Source organism: Maniola hyperantus, chromosome 3 (assembly GCF_902806685.2).
Source record: "Maniola hyperantus chromosome 3, iAphHyp1.2, whole genome shotgun sequence".
In the NCBI taxonomy this organism is placed as follows: domain Eukaryota; kingdom Metazoa; phylum Arthropoda; class Insecta; order Lepidoptera; family Nymphalidae; genus Maniola; species Maniola hyperantus.
In genome coordinates, this window is record NC_048538.1 from 13,554,830 (window position 1) to 13,571,783 (window position 16,954).

Sequence of the window (16,954 nt, forward strand, 5' to 3'; positions counted from 1 at the left end):
TACAATTAAAGTACGATGAAAAATCATTGTAATAATATCTGTCCACAATATTGTTTACATCGTTATCCTTATTACACTTTCATTTAGTAGGGTTTCGTAACCAAAGGTTGCCAACGGGACTTAATAATAAATATAAATAAATTAAAGATAAATAAAAAGTATAGTACGTACGTCACGTACTAGATACAGAGTGTAACCACAACGCTAGAAAAAACTTAGCGTTATTGTTATACTACCTAAACACAAGCCAATACTAATAACTCTTTGCCTCATTTTGTAGTTTCAGTGATTTAGTATCTTTCATACCCGCAATGTATAGCGCGCAAAACTCGTGTCAATGTCCCGCCTACAACGTGGCAGTGACTCCGAGTGGCCTACTTACGCAACGTTCGTTGACCTCTAGCGTCATTCAGATCTTTTATTTGCAATATATCGTGAACTTTTACAAAATATAGGATTTTTTAATTTTTGTTCGCGATTTTTTTTTGGTATCACCAGTAATCATCATACATCACCTGTCTTCGTTCTGTGCTAACGTTCTCGTTATAGCCTGTGTATAGTGTTTGTTAGACTTTTTACGGTCACGGAACCCTTCGTATGCAAGTCCGACTCGCACTTGACCGGTGTTTCTGTTATAATATATAATATGACTGGTCAAAGAGACAGGTAACTTATAATAATTGGTATCTACAATCTACATACTTATAACCTGATTCACACGATTCTATCGATTGGATATAGGATTTTTTAAGGATCCCATTTGAAATTCTCAAAATTCTTTTTATGTCCTTTAATATGCAAAATTGCAAGATTCAATAGGCTGTGTGATCTTTGTAAACGTGAATCTAAAGTTACCCACACTGACTGCACGCAATTCTGCGGTCAGTGATTCGTGCCTGTGTATGTAATCTAATACATATTGTACGGATTGGTGTCTGTGCGTATACTGATTGTATTTACTTTGACTTTGACCGTGCCAACAGATTAATACGATGTTTTGTTGGCTTATATTGTGTGTCAATATTTGCGTCGATGTACCTATAAGTAGAAATAATACTAGGCCAACCAACGCTTATGGAATATAGGGAGGACGACGCGACGTCCAAATACCAATAAATAATTATTACAGATGTCCGTGACTTCGTTCTCATGGTTTTAATTTTTTTTTAATCCCTTGGGAACTTTATGATTTTCCAAGATAAAAATTAGCCTTTACTCGTCTCCAGGATGCAAGCTATCTATGTAGTCTGTACCAAATAAATGATTTCATCCACATACCTTCATAGATTTAGGTTTCTTAGGAATCTCATGGGAACTCTTCGATTTTCCAGTACAATTTTTACAATTGATTTTATGTAGAGAAGTATGCATATTATAAGTAGGTATGGATTATTATAGCTCCTCAAATCAAAGTTTGATATGCACTGGCTCCCTTTTGACATTTTTATTTGATTTCATCGGGTCTGAGGAAAATAATAAATTGGCATCAAAGAATTGTAGAGGTTTAAAGTGATCTTCAAAAGCAATCGTAACTGCGGCCAATTCCAGTTGTTCGAGGGGATCTAGATCTCGCTCGGCTCTAGGTAATCGAATAACAAAGATAGCTGACTAGAGAACCTTTTGTTCCAAGAGTTAACTTAATCGATAGCATTAAAAAAACTTTCTCCTGAAGATCATTAATGAATAGCGAGTTACGCTTATAAATATTCTTAAAAAAAGTTGTGTTGTAATCAAATCATTAACTATTAAACAAAAGTATCGAGTTATTAACTATTAAACAAAATTGTAATCCTATTTGGCCCTATAGTATTAAGTCTGAAATATAAACTAAATTATCTGTAACGCTGTTGATTACAAATAAACGACTTAAAAAAATAGCTGAATTATGTTGAGGAAACATGCACACAAACATGCATTTTTTTATAATTTTCAAACATGTGTGAATTCTGCCAATCCACATTTAGCCAGCGTAGTGAACTGTGGCCCGATACCCTTCTCATTCTGAGTGGAGACCCGCAATTAGTAGGAGGCCGGCAATGGGTTGCAGTTAAAACAAGTGATTAATGCTTAAAACGCATATAGCTCTGAAACGCAAAGGTTACCTACCTGATAAAGATTGCTCTGAGCAATAAGGCCGCATTTACATACAATTGTTTTTTTTTTAGTTTTTAGCTTCTTTGTTTTTTGTCATGTTTATCTCATATTTTGTGTGCAATAAAGTATTTCTATCTATCTATCTATAGCTCCGAAAAGTTAGAGGTGCGTCCCCGGAATCGAACGTCGGACCCCGTGAATAGCAGGCCGAAGTGTTAAACCACTAGGCTATCAGAGCTTTTTTCAGTACTTATGTCAACGGTTTGAGTGAGTACATTACCTATCCAAGTACTCGTAATCTATATATATAAAAGGAAAAGGTGACTGACTGACTGACTGACTGACTGATCTATCAACGCACAGCTTAAACTACTGGACGGAACGGGCTGAAATTTGGCATGCAGATAGCTATTATGATGAAGGAATCTTGAAAATGAAGGATTTTTGAAAATTCAACCCCTAAGGGGGTGAAATAGGGGTTTGAAATTTGTGTAGTCCACGCGGACGAAGTCGCGAGCATAAGCTAGTACCTACTAAACAATCGTATTTTCTCCTACATCACACATCAGTAAGTATTTTATCTAGTTTTAATCAAAATGTTTAATTTAGGCCAAGTCTGTCTGTTAGCTGAAACTATAATTCAATTATATTACCTAGATACCTAACCAATTTCATATGTTTCTAGTAATTAATTAACGTTATGTAGGTTTCTTAGTTATCGGAGTGTGAGTTTGCGAGAGTTCCTACGACTAATTGACTTTACATAGTCGTAAAGTCAATTAGTCGTATGGAACTCTAAAATAATTAATAATTTACATACATAATTATAATGTAAATAATATACATGTACCTACCATATCTGAGCAAAATAAATAAATGATTATTATTATTGATTTTAAACAAATTTGTAGGTAGTTAATAATTAATAATAATAATCCATACTCCTAACTATTATTATAAATGCAAAAGTATGTCCGTCTATTGATATCTTTTCACGGTCCATCCGCTTTTTTATTTTTTCTATTCAGATGAAATTTAGCCCTTGACTGCAGTCTCAACCGGTGGTAAGTGATGATATGCAATCTAAGATGGATGCGGGCTAACCTGGAAGGGGTATGTCAGTTTTGTTAAACCCATGCCCTTTTGGTTTCTACACGGTATCAAATCGGAACGCTAAATCACTTGGCGGCATGGCTTTGCCGGTAGGGTGGTAAATAGCCACGGCCGAAGCCTCCCACCAGACAAAATAATAAACTAATTTTGCCGAAAGGCATATTACACAACAGCTTGCATCTCCGTGTGGAAGTATTACTTTTACCCCGAAAACTCAAAGCGTCCCCGCTACACTTTTGCAAAGTATAAATTCACGCAGACGAAGCTGCAAGTATCATCTAGGTAGTATGTATTATAAAAATATGAGTATCTGTCTATCTGTATGTTACCTTTTGACGTCTCAAATCTCAACTATTGAACCGATCTTTTCAAAACTTGACATAGAGGTTGCTTACATCCTGGAAACCAGACGGATATCTTGTTTTCCGGTTTTTTTTCTATTGCTTTTTTAATTTAGGTTACAATTTAACTAAAAGCTAGCCTTACCTAATTATTATACAAATCATGCCCCCGTGGAATGATGCCAACTGCCAAGAATATCTTAACTTTTTCTTATTATAATTCACTGGAGATTTGTATAGGTATGTCAATCAAAATCAGAAAATTCTCAAAACTTTGTTACACAATAAATTCCATTAATAATTTTAATGGTCATAACAAAGGCATTCATAAATTCATTGAGTTTGTAAAGAGCTTTTCGAGCCAATGCTTACCTCCGACAATCTCGGCTTACTTTGAGTGATTTAGGAACTCCGCACTCTACTTAAGTACTATAATTGCTTTTGGTCAGCCGTTTCCATTTTTTACGGGATGTTATAGCATTTTTATTTGATTGAACACCAAATCTTGTTAAATGTATGTAATCACTATAATTTTCGTTCTAATTTCATAAAAAAATTATGAATACAGGCGATACCCTGAAAAAAATATTTCTAAATTAATATTGGCTTAGCAGCGAAAATTATCGGGTCGTATTTAATCAAGCGCCTAGTAGGTATGTAATTTAAATTTAAGCTTACTGAAAATTATGATTTAGCAACGAAAATAATAGAATTATAAAATTAGGCTAGTTTTTTTTTTAATTTTCGAGTCAATCCACTACTTTTTCTTGTCAGAAATTATTAAGTTAATTATCCAATTTAATCATATAAGAAAATTAATAATGATAATGGTCGTGACTAGTTTATTCTGTATATCAATATCTATATACATGAAAGGAAAAGCTGACTGACCGACTGACTGGCTGACTGATCTGTCAACTTTGGTTTGAAATTTGTATAGGCCACGAAGATAAAGTCGTGGGGATAAGCTAGTTACCTTCTTCTTCTTCTTCTCGAGTCGACGGTCACCTCAAAACACGGGCAGCCCAAAAAGCCGCAACTGCGATAGCTCTGTCTTAAAGGTGGGCATTGTGGTGAAAATATTAGTCAGCCTACTTTCTGTTTGTGTAGTAGCTGCTTCCAGGGACACCGGGTGCTTTTTAGCTAGTTACCCATTTTCTTACGAATATTTTATGAATAAAACCCAATGTAACAGACAGACAGTGATTCCGTAAATTATTATAATGTGCCCAATGCACCGGGTAAATTTCCGTTTCCATTAGTCAGTCCATGAAAGAGCGTCTGAGTCCTAGATTTACTTTTATAAAGGAGGTATCTTTGCTCTTATCTCACCTCGACATTGTTTGTGGCATACTTCGTTAAAGCGTTTTTCGTTGTTGGCAAACTTGGTAATTTTGTTTATATATCATTTGTAAAATGAAATGAAAATGCTTTTTCTGTAGATTTTATTTTAAAGGGCGTTTTTAGACTTGATTGTAAAGGTTTATTAAAATTTTGCATAACAAAAATATTACACACAAAAATAACAAATTCAGGTACCTACGTGAAAGTAGAGAAATCATTTCAAACTTGATATAACGAGAGATATAAAGCAGGCGTTATTCGATAGTACCTACCCGTTGATTGAAATATAACAAGCTGCCCGGGGACAATTTGGGAGCTTTAACTTGAACGTCGCGTCGGTCGCTTCGAAAGAGGTATACCTAGTACGCGACAGGTCGAGATCGCAATCGGGGTATGAGGCGGGGGAAAACCTCCCACACTCGCACGTCACCCGCGCTCGCCCGCACTGGGATAGCGCGGGAGTTGTGCGGCTGTGCGGGGCGTTCCCTCCCCAGTTGCCATCTCGACCGTGTACGTCGTTTACTTTAGTAGGTACCTACTCGTATTGATTTCACTGAAACTAAATTATAAGCCAAAATGTAGATGAAAGTGCCATTTAATATCTTAAGTCTTAACTATCTAGTAGACTGAGCCATTTTAGTTTATTGTATTGGATACTAGCGACCCGCCCCGGCTTCGCATGGGTCCAGTGTAGATACTAAAACTAATGTGATGTCAGTGAGATTTCAATTTTCCTAGGGATCTCTAATTTTTTGAGATTTAAACTATACCTATAAACCTTCCTCTTGAATCACTCTATCTATTGGTGAAAACCGCATTAAAATCCGTTGCATAGTTTAAAAGATCTACGCGTTCATACATACATACATACATACATACATACAAACATACAGACGCGGGAAGCGACTTTATTTTATACTATGACTTTATTTTATGTAAAGATAAGAAATAGAGCTTCTAAATATAATAACATATTTTTTACGTTTGAGTTGAATATTCTTTTTGTTTGCCAATTTATTCGTGCAAAAATAAGGTTTATTACTTAAATCTTTTTTAATTTATTTATAGTTATTGAACAAATAAAAACTAATAAAGTCATTCTTCATTCTTGGGTATCTAGGCCTAATTTTCATCATTGAACTTACTTATACTGGTTTATTGAGATTAAGATAGTGGTATGAGTGGATGCTAATATTCTTCTGCGTTTTTTCTTTGCTATTCTGCCATAACTTTCCTTTTCTCTTTTTATCCCTTTCTGGTTCTTTTTTACGATTTTTTCCATTTTTGGCAACATTTTGGGGTAATTATTTCACGTTCTACACCGTTAATCTGTCTGTTTAATTTGGTACTTAACATTAAAAATTTACTGTAATTTTGAAGGCAGGTATAGTACACGACAGGTCGAGATGGCAATCGGGGAGGGAACGCCCCGCACAACCGTACAGCCCCCGCGCTACCCGGTGCGGGCGAGCGCGGGTAACGTGCAGGTGTACGGGGCGTCCCGCCGTCTCATACCCCGATTGCCATCTCGCCCTGTCGCGTACTATACGTACAAAGGAGTGAATGAATGAAATGAAATCATTTATTTGCAAGAAATATTGTACATAAGATGTTAACATAAAATTAATAATTATACAATATGTTTCGTCCATTGACATACAAAATATAGGTATGTTATGAGTTGTCTACATGATCAGCTTCCCTTTGTTACACAATTTCGATAATTAGGTACATTGAATTATGCTCATACATTTCATTCACATGAAAACATTATAACTGAACAGAATAAATAACGCGTTAAAGGGACTAAAATTGTGTGAGACGTGTTCCGTCATATTCGCTCCATTCACTTGGAAAATACAATTTCAACGGAGATGTTTCTCGGAGTCTTTGATAAAATTTAAATGTGCATGAATACGATGTGGCATTTCCATTTGCAGTCAAAGGGCTACGAAATGTGAGAAGATGACTAGATGATTTCTTTTTGTTCTGGAGAAATGTGAGGGTAAAAAACAAAGTAGACTTTGTGTCTTCTTAGTTTGTTCTTACGAGTTATAGGAACGATGTAAAGACATTGTCACGAGTCACAACAGCGACATTTACCTACGCTTGCTTGAGCAGCCAGAACGAATAAAAGGAAAAGGTGACTGACTGATTTATTAACGCACAGTTCAAACCCGGCACTGAACGGATCGAGCTGTTTGGATACAGACCAGTTTTGACGTTAGCATCTGATAAGAAAGGATTTTAAAAATTCAACCCCTAAAGGATTAAAATAGCGGTTTGAAATTTGTATGAAAGTTTGTCAGTTTTGAAGTTATATCCATGAATGGTATTTAGGCTTTCGGTTGGAAATGAAGGAACACCTATACTACGTCTTTTAAGATTTTCCAAATTCTAAGGAAAAGCGGAGGGAAAATTACAAGAGACTTTAAAGGGAAAGGCAGGTAGAGGGTTATGCAAAAGGTGATCAAGGCTACGAGAATATAATTCCACGCGGACAAAGTAGCGGGTAAAAGCTAGTATTAGTATAAAATGAAAGCAAGTCAAGGGATAGGATTAAAGCAATCCGACAATACTTACTGAGATAAGAAATTCAATATTATGACGAAAATTCGGCTAGAAACCCTGAGCTTTCCTGTTTCTAGAATATAATAATTCTGCCACCCACCTAGGCCTAATGTTTGCAATAATAAGCTTCAAGCTTGAAGGCTAAAATATGCTATGAAAGCGTGGACTGTGTGACTATGAATAACTGATCGCCGGATAATGTAGCCGCTGCAGTCTGGAATATCCTAGATTTTGATTTTAGATTTCAAACTAAACTTGCAAACATTTTGCTTAAATTTTCCTTGTTTATAGCAATAATTAATAAGGAAAATTTTAGCAAATATAAAGTTTCCTTGTGAAGTATAATAAGCAGATGAACAAGTAGACTCATTTGCTTATTATACTTTATATCTTGGATTGGTCCTAGACTTATAGATTATTTGGTTATTTTAAACGAACCGAATTGCTTATTTTTGATGCGTATCCAAACTGAAACAATAATTATTATTCTATTGGTACTTTTTTTACTTACTTTTTTAAAGGCAATTACCACATTGATAATACCATCCTTACAAATTTGTATGATATCTTATTTATTTTGTTTATTTGAAAGTAATCAACAGCGCAAATACATAATTATTATTTAAATTTAAATCTAGTTTTAACAGAAGGCCAAAAGAGATTATTTAAAATTATAATTAAAACTATTTTAACAGAATAGATTTAGAATAAATGTAGGTATATACAATAATAAAATTACAACAGAGTGTGTGTATGCTTGTGTGTGTGTGTGTGTGTGTGTGTGTGTGTGTGTGTGTGTAAGTGGGAGTGTATGATTGCATGCATATTTAGATGTAAGCTACACTTTTTTTTTTGCGATGATGGTTTCTTAATTCCTTTTTAAATTTATTGTTTGATAGGTAAAATAAGTCAGCGAACTGATTGTTATAAGTACGTACCAAGCGTGGAATTATAGAATTTCGAGCATAATTTGAGTTAGATTTGGGAACATTTAGAAGGCTATATAAAATGATAAAGCACCTAAACAAGCAACCCTAGGCAAAAGCCAGTTATATTATACAAATACCCAGTAGTTTTTCGTTTGACAAAAAGACCTTTAACAAAAAAGGCACCTATCTGATAAATAAAAGCGCTTTCACGAAAGGGTGTTTTTGTATCGACACGGTCCACGGCATTTTATTCTATTTACATAGGTAGGTACGTTATTGAATTAGTTTTTTCTACTGTTTACTTTTCCGACGTGACACCGGCCATAAAGCGAGTACTGGTACGAGGAACAGAATACTAATGTTGTTCCGGTATTTTTTCATTATGCGACTCAGAAGTTTCAGGTCTCAAGAATGCAGTTTGTTTCGCAGTAATGATAAAAATTCTAAATTGCATCCTGAACAAATTCTTTAGAATGAGATCGTGTCAAGGTACCTAAACTATGCCGTGATACTAGACCTGCATGCATGCTTGCTTGTTGAATTGTATCGAAGCAGTGCTTTAACCTGTGGTAATTAATTATGTGTAGATGGCTTTCCTCACTACGAGAAAAATTTAGCTGAACGGTTTGTATACCGTAGGTTTATCACACGCTCAATGACTAAACCGAGCATTTAGTGAGGTTCGTGTCAATTTAGGCAAGCCTAGGCTTCCTCAAATCAACTAGAACCTGCTCAAATTACAAAATCAAAAAATATCGTTCTCCAAAAGTTAACTGACTCCTTAAATAACGAACATAGCGAAATTAATAGCAGTTCAATGTTGTTTGCGCGTAGAAGTTTTGAAATGAGAGATTTTGCTGATCCAAAAAGACTTTTGATTCCGTTTTTACAATACAAAACAATGATAACAGGTAGCAGTGGTTCGAAATCGTATAGGTATATAAGTTATTTCTTGACATTTTTAAAAAAGCAACGACAGATCGCGAAAAATACGTGGACCAATCTGCGAAGCCAACGCCTGTGTTACGTGTTTCGTTTCACGCCGCAAAAAATGTATTAAATGTTTCGTTAATAAAATAAATTTTAGTAAAAATATGTACCTACAGACTGACATGAAAATAATACTATAAAATTCACAAAGTGAAACAAAATATCACCTATCAATCACTCTAGCGACTAAAGCGGGGGTTTAACATTTTGCTCTACACAAAATACCTACCTATTGTTTTCGACTTTCATTGTTTGAATGGAAATAGTTTTTGATAATAATTTCAACGTCAAAAATAAAATAATTTATTTATAATAAATTTGAAATAGTATTACTATTTAGTTTACCTACAGTGTGTACGCGGCAGAAAGTAATGTACAGCGACATCCCTGTCATTGAAACCGACAAAACGTCATATAGGTATGAGTGACAAAGACAACGCTCTACAAAACCGAAATGTCATTCTAAATGTACATTACTTTCGGTCGCGTCTTGTAATTAGATTTAGTACCTACCCAGAAGGTATTTTTATAATGTGACTTTTTAAAACCTTAACTATTTTTGATATAGGCACCATTAATATTGAAGTACATATTTCATTTAAATAAAATGAAATCATCTAAATTTATAAATATTTGACAAAATCATACTTCAACGTCCATAAAATTTTTTCAATGGGTCCTCAGAATGAGTGCCTCCACAGGAACCTCAATTTTGAAGTAATTAAAAGGAGGCAAATGGAGTAGGTACCTCATAAAACGTAATAGCAAATGCTTCTGATTCAATGAATTCAAATACCGAGGTCATTACGCGTCAGAAGTGATTGATATAGCTATTGACCAGGTTTTTGATTTAAGAAAACCAATACAGGAATAACTTATTAATCTTGTTTCTTGTAATCTTTTTAGGGTTCCGTACCCGAAGGGTGCCAATGGGATCCTATTACTAAGTCTCTCTGTCCGTCTTCCATCCGGCCATCGGACCATCTGTTTATCAGTGGGCTGTATCTCATGAACCGTAATGGGAAAGAGTTGACATCTTCTGCGTGTATGTGTGTGTGTGTGTGTCTATTGCTGCTTTAACAACAAACAATAACAAGGTACATAGTTTTATATCTTGTACGATGGTACGGAACCCTTCGTGTGCAAGTCCGAGTCGCACTTGACCGGTTTTTAAATATTCAAAGTATAATTTATTATCATACAAATATTAAACCAGTTACATTTAACTTCTTTATGTCTACATCTTTAGGAAATAAGTATATCAAACCTTTTTACGACAAAGATGCCGTATTTTTGGTGGTCTAATATCCGTGGCCCTACCGCGGTTGTTTGACAGCTACAATGTTACGATCGCAATCATCTCTGATTGGTCACTCACTATTGGCCACAATGCATTGTTGCTCATTGTTGCATCAAGAATCGCACAAATTCAGCCAATCAGAAAAATTGAGATTGTAATAATGATTGATGCAGGTTTTAGACAATCGCCCCGCTGGTTAAATACCTATTTTAACAGTACTTATCATCATGATCAACCCGTAGCCGGCTCACTACAGAGCACGGGTCTCCTCTCAGAGTGAAAAGGGTTTTGGCCATAGTCTACCACGCTGGCCATGTGCGGATTGGTAGACTTCACACACCTTTGAGAACATTCATATTGAGAGCGAATACGATATTATAAAAATTAGATTACTAAGTATATCGGATTAGGCTAAAGATAGGCTCATTCGAAACACTTCTACGCAAAATTCTACTTACCTACTTAACCTTACGATTTTTTTTCTTGTCCACAGATTTTGTTCGATAGTTTCACCCTCGGCCGCTTCACCTCCTTCACTGATGACGGATGTCCAGATGGCTACATGCAGATACAGGAAGCAAGTCGTCCTCAAGTCGGAGGTTCATGGTGCGGGACCTCGTGGGGCCCTTCAATATACTACAGCGAAACCAAATCCATCACCCTCATTATACGCTTATTACACCTGTCGAAAGAACAGAATAATTATAACTTCGACTTCCGAATGGCATATAAAGTTTTGAGAAGGGAATTTGCTACAGTTCGCTATGGAGGCACTCCACCTTCAGGTAAAGGTAATTCGAATGTATTTCTTATAATCCTAATCCTAATCCATACTTCCATACTAATATTATAAATGCGAAAGTGTGTCTGTCTGTCTGTCTGCTAGCCTTTCACAGCCCATCCGTTCAACCGATTTTGACGAAATTTGGTACAGATATAGCTTGCATCCCGGGGAAGGACATAGGCTACTTTTTATCCCGGAAAATTAAAGAGTTCCCTTGGGATTTTTAAAAACCTAAATCCACGCGGACGAAGTCGCGGGCATCATCTAGTAATATTATATACTAGCTGCCCTGGCGAACTTCTTTCCGCCTAACAGTCGATTCAAATTTTTAATTTTTTTTCTCTCTGTAAGAACCATCCTCGTACTTCAAGGAATATTATAAAAAAAGAATTAGCGAAATCGGTGCAGCTACTCTCGAGATTTGCAATGACCAACACATTTAGTGATTCATTTTTATATTATAAGAAGATGTGAAAGTGTGGATGTTTGGATGTTTGTTACTCAATCACGCAAAAATTACTGGACAGATTTGGCTGAAATTAGGAATGGAGATAGATTATACCCTGGATTAACACATAGACTGCTTTTTATCCCGGAAAATCAAAGAGTTCCCGCGGGATTTCGAAAAACGTAAATCCACGCGGATGATGTCGCGAGCATCAGCTAGTTTATTATATATGCCGCAAGACCCCCTTGTAATTACCCCTTAGTCTAAAGATGGGCGTTATTGGCTATTTACGGCAACGGTTAATCAACAGTTACTTAGTTTCAATACCGATATTGTTAACCGTTGCCGAATATCGGTATCAGAGTTGTGTTTCAACTAATTTAATATGCGCAATGCGCAGCGGTTTCCGTAGTAGTAACTAAGCTAGCTGCCGTATCAATACCGTCTGTATAGCTAGCGCGCGCATATTCACTAAAATAAAACCAATTTTACTTTCATGAATATCGTGAAGTAATCACAACCTTAAGTGCATAGCAGTAAAGTTTAATTTGATCATTAACATAGGTCAAACTATAGTGGACGCCTGCACGAATAGTTTGCCACAGTCCAGTTAACCAAACACATTTCATAAAGATTGATAAACCAAAGAGGACCTTATCTCTATTACTCTAAGGCTAACTGTATTTAGAATGATAGATCAAAGTGTAATGGACAAGTACTTGTACAGTTAAGCCTTAGCGTAATAGAGATAAGGTCGGCTTTGGTTTACCAAGTTCTTAGTTACTAAGCCGGTAGCCAATAACCGCTCCTTCTCAGCTTTCAGTGAAAGAAAGAAAGAGAAGGCATAATTATTGCGTTTCTAGTTACCCAAAAACCAAACAATGCATTGTCGGTTGCCAGTTGGCAGTGTTGCGTTGTCAGGTGGTTCGTCATAGATGATAACTGAAAACCGTTGCTAGCTACGACAATAACGCTATGGTACGCTATAGGCACGGCAGCGGTTTTCAGTTAAGTTAAGCTATAGCGGACACATGTCTGGGCCCTTACCTACTTACAGTCTCAGTTGGAAGAAATCTCTATTAGAAATCTCTATCTCTATTCTAATGTTCACTTCATTTATTACTATGTAGTCTGTACTTTTTTAGTACATTAAAAAGAAATAAATGTAATAAATACCCGCTCTCATTCTCGAAAATAGGACAAATAATGCTTTTAGATGTGCACTACTGGCACAGTACCTATACTCTTTCAAAATGAAGACATTAATTTGTCGCAAAAGGCATTCGAATTTCACAGAATTTCTGTCATAAAGTAAACCCGCATAAAATACGTTCGCGGAGATTATCGTTAAATTTCGATATCTCAAAGTACATTACTTTGACTGTAACCTCGAACATCAATATTTCTTATAACGATTTTCTTTTCAGAGCGCCCCTTTTTCAAACTCAGGCCGATGTTATATCCCGTAAACATATCACGCGGAGAAGATACGAACACTGGAAGGATGACAAAAACCCTCGAGTATTACCTTGGGGATTTGATCTCAGGGACGTATTGCTCACGGATCTTCAGTGACTGCGATCGTAAAAACTGTAGATTACAGTCTCCGAACTTCCCTGGAGTCTATCCTAGAAACCTAACTTGTTACTATGCGGTTCGACAGCACGAAGTCCCTCAGGGGAAACACGCGTTGATTGTGGTCAAGCAACCGAACGGTCAGTTGATTTCCATAAGGAGTCAGAAAGCTTTATACGCTCCCTCACAAAACGATAGAGAAAATAATGGGAGGGAACTTAAATTTTGGCAACATTGTGACGAAGTTCAGGACTACGTCACAGTTTATGACGGTTATACGACAAGAGACCCAGTGATTCTAAGGTTTTGTGGCGGAGGTGTTTCAGTACCAGAGGCGATATCTAGTGGACCAGAGTTGCTGGTGGAATTCACTACGTCACCATTTGGCACATTTCTGCAACCAGCTACGACACAATCGTTGCATGGATTTCAGTTGGAAGTTGAGGTAAGCTTTCAAATAATTTATTTTAAAAGACTTGGATGTATGAACCTGCTGGTCGATTTAGTAAAACCTGCATCAATCATTATTACAATCGCAATTGTTGTGATTGGCTAAATTTATGGTATTATTGTGGCAACAATGAATTGTAGCTGTCATTCTACCGCAATCGTGCAGCTGATCGTATCGAATGGCATTTATCAGCATTTTAATAAGAATAAAAAAAACTAACGTCAAAGCTTTTTTAATGTACTAAAAAAATGGAATCTTTCTCATGAAAACAAAACAATGTGTGGGTCCAAACACGACATTATGTCCACGTGGACATTAGTCCACTATTCACCTCCATCAGGCTCTAAAAGTACCTACCTAGTCAAAAAATCAATTACCAATTTCGACGGAATGAGAACATAAACAATAAAGTTTGTAAAAGTACGAAGATTTTCCTCAGAGAATTGAGAATTAACAATTTCCATAACTCCTAAAATAAAAAGATTTTTAAATATTACGACTCTCTTCACAATAAAGTCCTTCTTTACCAAAGCTAAAATCACCTTGAGCTTATATAACTTACCACTATAAAGCCTGTGGGAGAGACTTCAATCGGCGTTGGCTTAACGACATTAAATCGTCTTCACCTCCACGTATAGTACGCGACAGGTCAAGATGGCAAAATGGGGGTGGAGACTCTCTGCACACCCGCACAGCCCCTGCGCTAACCCGGTGCGGTATAGCGCGGGTGACGTACTGCAGGAGTGCGGGGCGTCCCACCACCTCATACCCCGATTGACATCTCGATCTGTCGCGTCTTTAGCTAGTACGGTCTAGCAATAATGATAATAGATTGCTTGCGAGCCTTTTGGTGGTCTCTTCCAATATATTACAGAGACCGTAAATTATTGGAAGCATTTGATTTGATTGCCCCTTTTTGTTTTCGGCGAGAATAGTATTGTTCATCATCTCTATCATCGTCAACTAATATACGTCCACTGCTGGACATACCTAGTAGGTCTCAACTTGTAGGAACTTTCACACGACACGCTCTTGCGCCATCGATCGCTTGGAATCCAGCGGTTCTCTGCGACTCGTTGGATATCGTATGTCCACCTAGTGGGGAGTCTCGCTTCCCGGTGCGAGGTCACCATTCTAGCACCTTGGGACCCGAGCAAAATTGTCACTGGGAAGCACTTATCTCTCATAGAGATAAGTGCTTCCCTGTCCACCTAAACTCTCTTTTTCTCTTTACTGCAAATGTTTTTGGTACAAATAAAAAAAGCGGTAGGTACGGCTTTGCCGGTAGGGTGGTAGCCACGGCCTAAGCCTGCCACCAGACCAGGCCAGAAATTTAGAAATTATAAAAGTCCAAACCCCTGCCAGGAATCGAACCCGGGACCTCCCACTAATAAGACCACAACGCTTACCGCTGCGCCAAGGAGATCGTCTATTTTATGTAGTTGACAGATATTATATGTTTCCGTCATAGAATCAGAAAACAGTAAGATTATATCTAAAATACATTCGTGACCTGATTTCTGGATCAAGCTAAGCAATTTTCTATCTGATTGTGAAGAAATCAGCAATACGGGTAGAGGCAATTTATTACCATTAGTGCTACAAGTAGATCGAGCCGGGTACGTGCCACGCGACCTAATGATATTAAGCCAATTACAATTGAGTTCTCTGTCGAAGGCTTTTATTTCTACTCAATGTATACTAAAGTCATCAGTTGTAGTTACGTAACACAGTAATTGAGTTGGCACTCTTGCTTATGTGTGCCGAATAAAAAATATATGAGCTTACTCTTTACTTACTACGTACGATATCGATAATAATATACATTTCAACCAACAACCTATGTGGTTCAAGTTTCAACCCTACTCGGCGAAAACTTCATAACACATTATAAAGTTTAGTTATTAAAAGCACTTCGTTATTAGCGACCGATAGAATAAATTATTATGAGGACGTGAACTTTCGCTGGATCCTTGCCAAACACTAATTATTGTGTATATAAAGCTTAAAGCTTTATATACACAATAAACTCTATTATTTAAATATAAAAATGCATAAAAGTTTTAACTGAACTAACAAACTGAAACTTTAAGCTTACATACTTTATTATATATAAAATATGTTGGTGCAACTCATGCTCAGCCACCGAACCTAATTGTATTGGAAATTTAAAGAAAGCATGAAAAGAATCTTAGCTCAAAAAATCTCGGGAATGAATCTTGAAACTTTTGAATGGCAAGCATTCGTAATTCTCTCACTGTCGTCTGTTTTTTGTGTTGTTTGTCTTCTGTATAATAAATACACTTGGACTTAACTTACACTGGAAATAATCCACAGTGGGAATTATAGAAGACTAAGTGATGCCCACGACTTCGTACACGTAAGTTTCGGTTTCAAAAAAAATCCGTGGGAACTCTTCGATTTTCTGGAATAAAAAGTAGCCTATGTCCTTCCCCGGGATGCGAGCTATCTCTATACCAAATTTCGTCAAAATCGGTTAAATGTATGGGCCGTGAAATGCTAGCAGACAGACAGACAGACAGACAGACGGACAGACAGACAGACAGACACACTTTCGCATTTATAATATTAGTAGGGCAAAGACGTGGTATTCTTCTTCACTTTCATCATTCCAGTGGCGCTGTTCCATTTCCAGGTACGCTTCGTAGACCAACAGTCGCCAACCTACGCAAAAAACAAAAGAGCGTGCGAGTTCTGGATCAGGGGAACAGGTAGAGGAATACTGGAACACCCTCAGCATTCTTTACCCCCAAACACAACGTGCCTGTATCACATGCAAGGCATCGACACATCTGGACCTTCGGGAAGGAATATCATCTACCGGAGACAGTTCTCTGCTCCACGATTCAGGGTTTGGTTCTCGGTGCTGAAATTCTACGTGACAAACGCTATCAATCCTAGTTTACCAGAGGATGAGTATTGTGGGAGTCATTTAAATATATGGGATGGCCCGATGAGGATATCGCCTGGATGCAGTGATATTTTCTGGTAAG

The 16,954-nt window shown here is 36.9% G+C and overlaps 1 protein-coding gene across 2 annotated transcripts in view; it reads left to right on the plus strand.

Annotated features, from left to right (window-relative positions):
• Positions 1 to 16,954, plus strand: part of LOC117996187 (uncharacterized) — a 149,553-nt gene that overhangs the window by 125,289 nt on the left and 7,310 nt on the right. The window contains exons 4-6 of one of the 2 annotated variants that reach the window (XM_069509405.1): positions 11,176 to 11,473; positions 13,342 to 13,934; positions 16,597 to 16,949. In XM_069509405.1, coding sequence (XP_069365506.1) covers positions 11,176 to 11,473; positions 13,342 to 13,934; positions 16,597 to 16,949 — 1,244 coding nt within the window. The remainder of the gene's footprint in view (positions 1 to 11,175; positions 11,474 to 13,341; positions 13,935 to 16,596; positions 16,950 to 16,954) is intronic. The other variant, XM_034984212.2, reaches the window with a different exon arrangement.